This window comes from Gekko japonicus, unplaced genomic scaffold (assembly GCF_001447785.1).
Source record: "Gekko japonicus isolate JY-2015 unplaced genomic scaffold, Gekko_japonicus_V1.1 scaffold1, whole genome shotgun sequence".
Classification (NCBI taxonomy): Eukaryota; Metazoa; Chordata; class Lepidosauria; order Squamata; family Gekkonidae; genus Gekko; species Gekko japonicus.
Genome location: NW_015164181.1, coordinates 2748918 through 2758580, shown reverse-complemented (window position 1 = coordinate 2758580; position 9663 = coordinate 2748918). Strand labels below are relative to the sequence as shown.

The 9663-nt window shown below is 49.3% G+C and overlaps 1 protein-coding gene across 1 annotated transcript in view; it reads right to left on the bottom strand.

Annotated features, from left to right (window-relative positions):
- SSC4D (scavenger receptor cysteine rich family, 4 domains) overlaps window positions 1-6429 on the bottom strand; it is a 24580-nt gene extending 18151 nt beyond the window's left edge. The window contains exons 1-2 of the mRNA XM_015408040.1: window positions 6312-6429; window positions 1354-1389 (exon numbers count right to left, since the gene is read on the bottom strand). Of these exons, the coding sequence (XP_015263526.1) occupies window positions 1354-1389; window positions 6312-6429 (154 nt within the window). The remainder of the gene's footprint in view (window positions 1-1353; window positions 1390-6311) is intronic.
- Between the last annotated feature and the right edge of the window lie 3234 nt (window positions 6430-9663).

Here is a 9663-nt window from a genome sequence, read left to right as displayed (position 1 = left end):
TGTGGGAATGCGGCTTAATATGATAATGAGTGGTGCAGTCAGGGGTGTGGCCTAATATGCTAATGAGTTTCTGCTTCTGGGCGTGGCCTATTATGCTAATGAGTTCCTGCTGGACTTTTTCTACAAAAAAAGCCCTGGCTAGTAGCATATGAACAAACAGAAATCTTACATCGGCTATTATTCCCTGTCACACAACAACAGGAGGACTTCGTGAATGACGTGTGATGTGTGCTTGGTGCCCCACAGACTCACACGGCTCTTTCCGTTCGCGACCAAAGCAGGCGGAGAGAAGTGGCCGTAGCTTTCCTCCACACACGTCTCCTTATGTGCGTCCTCAAATTGCCCTGTGGAGTTACTGGTGGCTGAGTTGTGACACTGTTGAGTGGCCACACAAGAAACATGATTTTTACAACAGAGCCAACAGCAGCTCCGTGGGGCAGTTTGCAGACATGGAAGCGGCAGGAGAGAGGGGTGAAGCTGGTTCTCTTGGCATGCTAGGGAGCTGCAAACAGACACAGAGGCACAGAAGCCCATTGTGCCTGTGGTACAAAGTCCTCATGCGGTCCACACCCACATGAAGCTGCCGTATACTGCATCAGAAATTTGGTCCATCCAAGTCAGTATTGTCTACTCAGACTGGCAGCAGCTCTCCAGGGTCTCAGGCAGAGGTCTTTCATATCCCCTGCTTCCTGTTTCTTTTGGATATGGTGGGGTTTGAACCTGGGACCTTCTGCATGCAAAACAGGCACTCTTCCACTGGGCCACAGCCCCTTCCCAAACAAACACAGGGACTTGTAATGTGTAGTTAGAGTCAGTGTTCCCTCTAAGCTGAGTTAGTGTGAGCTAGCTCACGGTTTTTTAGCCTCCGGCTCACACGTTTTTGTCTTAGCTCAGGAAGAACAGCTCCAGAGCAAACTAATTTATGCAGTAGCCCAATCGCTTGCTCACAACTTTAATGCCAGCAGCTCACAAAGTAGAATTTTTGCTCACAAGACTCCACAGCTTAGAGGGAGCATTGGTTAGAGTCTACAGTGCACAAATTCTGTCTCTACAACAAAACTGGCGGGATTGGTTGAGGAGCGCTAAACTCTCACATCGGCCTATCACAGGTCATCCACAGGAGCTCTCTTAGGAACACTGTCAGTGCCCCCAAATTATCAACCACAGCAAAGCACACTCAAGCGCAGCAGCCCGACGTATGCAGAACTCTCCTCTGGGACTCCTATGGGAACAACCCTTCAGGAGTTGCTTGCCCAGCGCCCCGTGGTTTCCAGAAGACACGGCTTCCAGTTCAGAAAGCAAGAGAACAATGGCTCGATGATTCCCTGCAGGGCAATGGCCACAAGATCTCACCTGGAACAGGCATCACAGCAGCCTCGGAACCACGGGCTGAAAGGGAGAAGACAGAGGCTGAATCACGTCCTTGGATTCACACTGAACAGTGGAGCACTAGGAAGGGAAACTGGACTTCTTCTGCAAACTCTCTTCTCAGAATAGACAGTGTTGCTTCTGGGTCTTTGTACGTCTCCTAGTCCATAGCTGGCAATTCAGCCACAACACAAGCATGCAGCTAGAGTGGTGTAGCAGTTAGAGTGCTGGACTAGGATCTTGGAGACCCAGGTTCAAATCCCCACTGTGCCTTGGAAACCCACTAGGTGACAGTCCCTCTCAACCTAAACTACCTCGCAGGGTGGTTGTGGTCAGTGTTTCCTCTAAGCTGAGTTAGTGTGAGGTAGCTCACATTTTCTTTAGCCTCCAGCTCACAGATTTTTGCCTTAGCTCAGGAAGAATGGCTCCAGAGCAAACTAATTTATGCAGTAGCCAAATCACTTGCTCATGGGTTTCTCAAGAACAAGTCATGTCAGACTAATCTTATCTCTTTTTTGAGAAAGTTACTACCTTGCTAGATCAGGGGAATGCTGTATACATAGTTTATCTGTGTATGGAACAACGGGCTGACCTGGCTTGCGTGACCGAGACGTGGGTGCGGGAAGGGGAGATGGTAGCTCTCTCCCAGCTTGCCCCAACTGGGTTTTCGGTCCTGCACCAATCACAGACTAGGGGGCACGGCGGACGAGTGGCGATATTTGTACGAGAGGCTTACTCCTTCAGGGCGCTCCCTACGGTGGAGATTGAGGGCTTAGAGTGTCTTGGTTTGGTGCTGGAGGCTGAGGAGAGTTTGGCGATCTGGCTGGTGTATCGCCTGCCTAACACACCGGCCAGTAGTCTGCCGTCCCTACTTGAGGCCGTATCAGGCTGGGCGCTGGAGAACCCCAGGCTTTTAGTCTTGGGTGACTTCAATGTCCATGCCGATGACGCGACCTCAGGTCGGGCTACAGACCTAGTGATGTTCATGGCGTCGCTAGGACTCTCCCAATGGGTATTGACCCCCATGCATCAGGCTGGGCACATGCTCAATTTGATCTTCGCGTCAGGGATTACGGTGGACTGGATTACTGCGAAAGCAGTACCATGGTCTGACTATTATGCCCTGAAGGCTCGTGCAAATGTCCCGCCCTGACCCCGTTTAGGTGGCGAGCGGATTTTAGCTCGCCCACGGAGCCTAATGGACCCAATGCGGCTTCAAATGGCTCTGCGGGATCCGATGCCCCCTGACAGCTCGTTGGATGAACTTGTGGATGACTGGCATAGCCGACTTTCTACGGCCATCGACATGATCACTCCCCGGCGCCCTCTGCGCCCTCATTCTAAGCGGGCCCCTTCATATACCCAGGGGCTGCGGCTTATGAAACAGGAGCTCAGACGGTTAAAGAGACGGTGGCGCTGAGTCCATGACAAGGCCACAAGAGCATCTTATAGAACATTTATGAGATCCTATGAGATGGCAGTCAAGGCTGCGAAGAGAGATTTCTACGCAGCTAGGGTTGTGTCCGCTAGCTCACACCCGGCCCAATTATTTAGAACGATTCGATCATTGTCAGCTCTGCCTCAGGGCGGACAAAATAGTAGGGAATTGGACATTGGCTGTGAGGCTTTTGCGAGCTATTTTGCGGATAAAGTCTTGACGCTCCGCCGCAACCTCCCCGCCACAGTTGATACTGTGGGTGCATTCAGACGGGGGCTTTCTGCCGGCATAAACGCGATCATACTCACCCTCCATTTTGCGGATCCCTCCGTTGGACGCCTGCTCACACGCTGCAGGCGTCAGCGTTTTTTTTTTTTAAAGCAGTTTGAGCATGCGCCATTCAGAGAATGGCGATTTTTGCGCATGCTCAACCCCCCCATTACATTTAAACTTTAAAGGTAAGCACTTACCTTTAAAGTTTAAAGCCCAACCTGGCCTCCCTGTAGTCCCGGACTCCTCCGGGACGTTAAAGTAAGGGCTTTTTTCTTAACAAATGCTCGGGGCGAAGCTTCGCCCGAGCACATATTGCTTATTTTTTAAAAAAAATAGCGGGGGGAAGCCGGAAGCCTCAGGCTTTCGACGGAAGTGGCTGTACAACGTTGCACTCTGTTTACCACCACTTCGGACCTAGTGGCAGAGTGCAACGGTTTAAAGGGATTTACAACGGTTAGGGACGGGAGGCAGATGTTCGTCATGTGAACGCCCGTAAGTACACCGGTTGGAACCGGCACCCTAACCGTTGTAAATCCCCCGTCTGAACGCACCCAGTGAGTGAACTTGAGGCCCCTTGCATGGCTTTGCCGGGTTTTGAGGGCTTTGACCGGCTCAGCCTGGAGGAAGTTGATAGATTGCTTGTGTCTGTGCACCCAACCACTTGCAGCCTTGATCCGTGCCCCTCCTGGCTCATTAAAGCGGGCCACGAGGGGTTTCGAGGTGCCTTGAGGAGATTATCAACAAGTCCCTTTTGGACGGGCAGTTCCCCGAGGCACTCAAGGAAGCTATGACCTTCCACAGCCTGCAGTTCAGCGTCTTAACCACTTGAGCCACCGCAGTACCAAAGGTGTATTTAGGGAGGGACAAAGAAGGGATCTTCAAAAATGAAATAAATCCCCTCTCCCCCCCCCCAAAAAAACATTAAAATATGCAGGTTTGTGAATCCTTCTATTCAGGGTCTCCCAAAGGCACTTACAAGGAAGCAAGTACTATTTGGATTGGTGCTGGGAAGTGCTGTCAAGTCACAGCTGATTTGTGGCGACCCCGTGTGGCTCTCAAGGCAAGAGGCATTTGGAGGTGGTTTGCCCTGGCCTGCCTCTGCAACATGCCCCTGGTATTCCTTGGAGGTCTCCCATCCAAATACTAGCCACCAGGGCCAACCTTGCTTAGTTTCCAAGATCTAACAAGAAGAAGAAGAGAAGAAGAGATTGGATTTATACCCCGCCCTTCACTTGGAGTCTCAGAGCGGCTTACAAACTCCTTTCCCTCCCCCTCCCCACAACAGACACCCTGTGAGGTGGGTGGGGCTGAGAGAACTCTGACACAAACTGCTCTTTTTCAAGGACAGCTGTGCCAGAGCTTGTGACTGACCCAAGATCACATCAGCAGGTGCAAGCAGAGGAGAGGGGAATCAAACCCGGTTCTCCCAGATTAGAGTCCACACACTTAACCACTACACCAAACTGGCTCTCTAGCCTGGGCTAGATTGGGCTAGCCTGGGCTACCCAGGTCAGGGCATTGTGTCAGGATTATTCTTTAGTCGATGTGTTTGGGATTAGGCTGCAAGAGTTTGGGGACAAGGGGAAGCCTGGAAAGCGTATCTGTTGCAAAACACTGGTGAGTTGTCCTTCCCCCTTTTTGTTCATTCTCCCCCTCCCCCGTTTTCCCCCCTAGTTCTCTTTTTAATGGGGGAAATGGTTTCTTGGGAATGTTCCAGCGGTTTTGGTCTCATGCCCTATTACCTGACCTGGGAGCATTAATGAAAAACTATGAATGGAACGGGGAAGGCCAAGACCATCTGTTATCTCAGCGGACAATTACAGGCGACAGTGTCCCCTCAGGAAGAACCTCTCTGCCGATTTCCACGCAGGACAGAGATTGTGATGACTGCTGGGTGTTGAGGGGAAGTTTCAAGGTTTCAGCCCCCTTCTTGGTGTCTTGTGAGAGTGGTCTAAAGCCTCAAGAGTCCCTCTTACGCGTTTTTCAAGATGACGCTTAGGAGACTTCACTAATCCTGAAGAGAATAATCTTCCTTTTACCCATTATGTCTGTGAGCATAACAGGGTACCTAAAGAGGTGACGTAAGAAGAAGAGAAGAGAAGAGATTGGATTTATACCCCGCCCTTCACTACCCAAAGGTGTCTCAGAGCGGCTTACAAGCTCCTTTTCCTTCCCCTCCCCACAACAGACACCCTGTGAGGTAGGTGGGGCTGAGAGAACTCTTGACAGAAACTGCTCTTTTTCAAGAACAGCTGTGCCAGAGTTATGGCTTGCCCAAGGTCATCCAGCCAGGTGCAAGTGGAGGAGTGGGGAATCAAACCCGGTTCTCCTAGAGTCCGCGCACTTAACCACCAGTGTTCCCTCTAAGCTGAGTTAGTGTGAGCTAGCTCACAGTTTTTTAGCCTCCAACTCACATATTTTTGTCTCCGCTCAGGAAGGATGGCTCCAGAACAAAATAATTCATGCGGTAGCTGAATCACCTGCTCACAACTTATTGCCAGTAGCCCACAAAGTAGAATTTCTGCTCACAAGACTCCACAGCTTAGAGGGAGCATTGTTAACCACTACACCAAAATGGTGATCGCTTTAAGACTGTTCTCCCTGACTGGTAAGGCAAAGTACAGGGCCGGCAACAACATACACTGAGAAGGGGCAGCTGCCAGGGCCACAGAGCCAGGCAGTGGCAAGCTTCTGATGGGGGCCCATTGCTGCAGACCCCCCCCCAACCGCACATTGGCTGGCCAGAACAGTGGTGGTGTCGTCTCCCCATCTACACACACCACCCAACAGCACTGGGGAAAGGACATACAGTTAGTGAGAAGGCTCACAAATGGGGTGGGAGGAAACAGAGACTGGTGGGGATGTGGGTGGGCTGGAAGGAAAGTACAACCAGTGGGTGTGGTGGTGGTCAGAGGAGAAGACAGGACCCCTGGGTGCGCTCTGCCCAAGGCCCTCCAAAACCTGGAACCGGCCCTTGCATCCAAACTTAGAAACCACTCATTTTGTCAGCTTATTTTTGCTTGTCAATGCTAATAACTCAGAGAAACTAAAATAGATGTCGGAGCTGGCCACAAGATTCTAGAAGGTTCCATTGGCTCAAGAGAAGTCACTGTCTCCACTCCTGAGAAGCCCAACCGGGAAACAAGAAAGGTGGGGGGCAGTCCCACTGTGATCTCATGAAAAAGAAGCTTCCTCTCCTGGACCAGATTCCTCTCCTGAAGGAACAACTCACCTGTTGGTGAAAGGAGAAGGAGGGGGCCCAGCATTGACAGAATCAGCACAGCAGGCAGCGCCCAGCATCCAGGCCACCAATCTCTGTTCCTCTGACCTGGGCAGGGACCAATTCTCATTTCTGCTTCTCACAAGTTAACACCCAGGGTTTTCCGACTGTCTTCCAAGGAAATAACTGGAAAGCCACACCTGGAAAAGAAACATCTGCCATGTTAAAACGGGCTGAGCTTTCTGTCCATCTTACTTTTCCTCTGCCCTTCCTCCCAGGATCAGGGTACTATACATAATTCTTCACTCCTCCATTTTATCTTCCTGCGAGGTAGCTTAGGCTGGGAGACAGTAACTGGCCAACGGTCACCTGGTGAACTTTTATGGCCGAGTGAACCCAGGTCTCTCCAGTGCTACTCAGCAATCTAGTCATAGCACAGCTATGTTATCCATGCTCTGTGTTGCGGACGTCTTCCTCTCTTTGCACAGAACAGCAGCCACGGAATTGTAACTCTGCATCCTTTACAAGTCTTCTGGCGCTTTCACACATGCTAAATAATGCAGTTTCAATCCGCTTCAGTGACCATTTGCAAGTGGATTTTGCCACTTCACACAGATGCAAAGTGCATTGAAAGTAGATTGAAAGCGTGTTATTTAGTGTGTGTGAAAGCACATTTCTTTGCAACACTCGTCCCAACTTCTGACTGGATAAAAAGACTCAGATCTCCATTCCGACTCGCGTCTGATGAAGGGAGCTTTGACTCTCAAAAATGTGTACTCTGAAACTCTGGTTGATCTGTAACGTGCTACCGGACTCGAATCAAACTGGTCTACTGCAGGCTGGTAAGGCAAAGGGAGGGGAAAACAAACTTGACCCAAAAACTGGAAACAAGAACCACGAGGGTAAGAGAGAAGTCTAATAAAGGGCCAATATTAAAGACCTAGTGGAATAATATACAAAAATACATGCATTTTCAGGGCTCTTTTTGTAGAAAAAGCCCAGCAGGAACTCATTAGCATAATAGGCCACACACAACAGCAGGAACTCATTAGCATATTAGGCCACACCCATGACAGCACAGCTCATTAGCACATTAGGCCGCACCCCCATGTTACCAGAAGTGTGGTTATCCAGCCACACCCACCTTTTGCTTGTTATTCTGTTTACCTTGTTTGTTGTCAAAACCCAGGGCCTTTTTTTGTAGCAGGAACTCCTTTGCATGTTAGGCCACACACCCCTAATGTAGCCAATCCTAATGAGTCTCTGCTGTTGGGTGTGGCCTATTATGCTAATGAGTTCCTGCTGGGCGTGGCCAACTTGGGAGCCAGCCGGAACTCCGCTCCTGTGCGTTCCTGCCCAAAAATAGCCCTGCATTTATTAGGAAGACAGTTAAAAACACATAAGGGCCCAATGAAAGCCTCGTAAAAAAGTTCAAGTGGCCTTTGTATATTGGCCCTTGTGTTCAGGCCACTTGAACTTTTTAACGAGGCTTTGTCCTTTTGTGTTTTTAACTGTCTTTCTAATAAATACTTGTATTTTTGTATATTATAAGGTTCAACTAGGGTTTTTTTTATAATTAACTTTTCCGTATAACCAATAACAAAATAAAACAATATTATAAATAGAATCTTCTAGAATAAAAGGCACTGACTTAATAAATACAATGATAACATTTGAACAGTTATACGAAGTAAATAATAGAAATAACTAACAACAATATCAACTTATTTAGTAAACAACTACATCAATATATTTCTTTGGAAGGTTACAACTTTTGTCTTCTGTATTATTAACATACTCAAAAAAGGGGAACCATTTCTCTAGGAATATATTTTTCATTGACATTTGTGATGCTAGGTTCAACTAGGTTTTTAATATTGGCCCTTTTTTAGGCTTCTTTCTTACCCTCGTGGTTCTTGACTACTGCAGGCTGGCACGGCTACCCCTTGAAACAAAAGGCTTTGTGGTGGGTCACTAACAAAGTCCGATGGCTTTTCAAATTTGGGGGGGGGGGGGGTACTGACGTGCCTTGTAAGTCTTTGGAGTCTTCGGGGAGGGGACTGGCATGGCTTGAAACCTTGGCGGGACCTGGAAATCCTTGATAGCCTTGGTAATCTTGTGGGGTAGCCTTTGCAGTCTTAGGGGGACTGGGACTGCTTAACGGCCTCTGAGATCTTGGCTTGAAAGGCTTCGTGATCTCGTGGGGTGCTGGGAATGCTGAATGGCCTCCGTAATCTTGTGGAAGTGTTTGATGGCCTTTGCAGTCTTGGGGCATGCACGCCTTCATAGACTTTGTAGGGCTTCCAGCCTCCAGGTGGGGCCTGGGGATCCCCTGGAATCACAGCTCATCTCCAGACTACAGAGATCAGTTCCCCTGGAGACAATGGATGCTTTGGAGGGTGGCATTGCACCCCATTGAGGTCCCTGTCCTCCCCAGGCACCATCCCCATAGATATGAGGGGCAACCCAGCCCCTCATCCCCCTACCAGTGGCCAGGGAGGACATGGCACTTTGTGATCTTGGGGATACTGGCAAGGTTTGGAAAGTGAGATTTGAGACCTTCAAGACCAACAAAGTTTTTTTTGGGGGGGGGGGGTTCAAACTTTCAAGTATCAAAGCTTCCTTGATCAGAGTGTTGATTCTCGAAAGCTAATACCCCCCAAAAAATCTTGTGGGTCTCTAAGGTGCTACTGGATTTGAATCCGGCTCTTCTACTGCAGACCAACACAGCTGACCCTCCTGAGCCTGGCCAGGTTTGGTGGCCCTTTATGAACTGGGTGTGCCTTCTCCAATGCACCTTCCTGCAACTACACATTGGAACGGTGTCAGCAAGCTGCCATAAGGTGTTCTTTTCTGTATGAGACATTGTGCCCTGTCCATCCCCCCCTGTGTTTTCTCTGTGTCGGTGTTTACTGTCTGTTGCTTGCTAAATCTGCGGAACTGCTAGAGGTCGACCAGCTGGAGGTGGGATGGAGTTGTGGCATTGCTTAGCTTAATAGGTATCTTGTGCCTGAGAACTGAACTTGTGGTTATGTTGCAGAACCGTTGTGTTCCCAAGGAATTGGGCGCCTATTTTATCTGCCTTCCCGCTAGCGGGAAGTGGACTCATTGGTCCTAACCTGGTTCAAAGTTCCTTTATTATGTTTCCCCATAGGGCTTGTAGTTATTCCTAACAATGCTTGTGTTCTGATCTAATCATCGCTTTATAATAAACTCTACTTTGCTCATCAAACGTGAATTTATTCGAATGCATGGGGAATCGGACAAACGGTGAGATCAGTAGCAAACTGTCTTTAGGGTCACCAGTTCTGGGTTGAAGTCTGAGTAGGGGAGGGGCCTCAGTGGGGTGTAATGCCATAAAGCC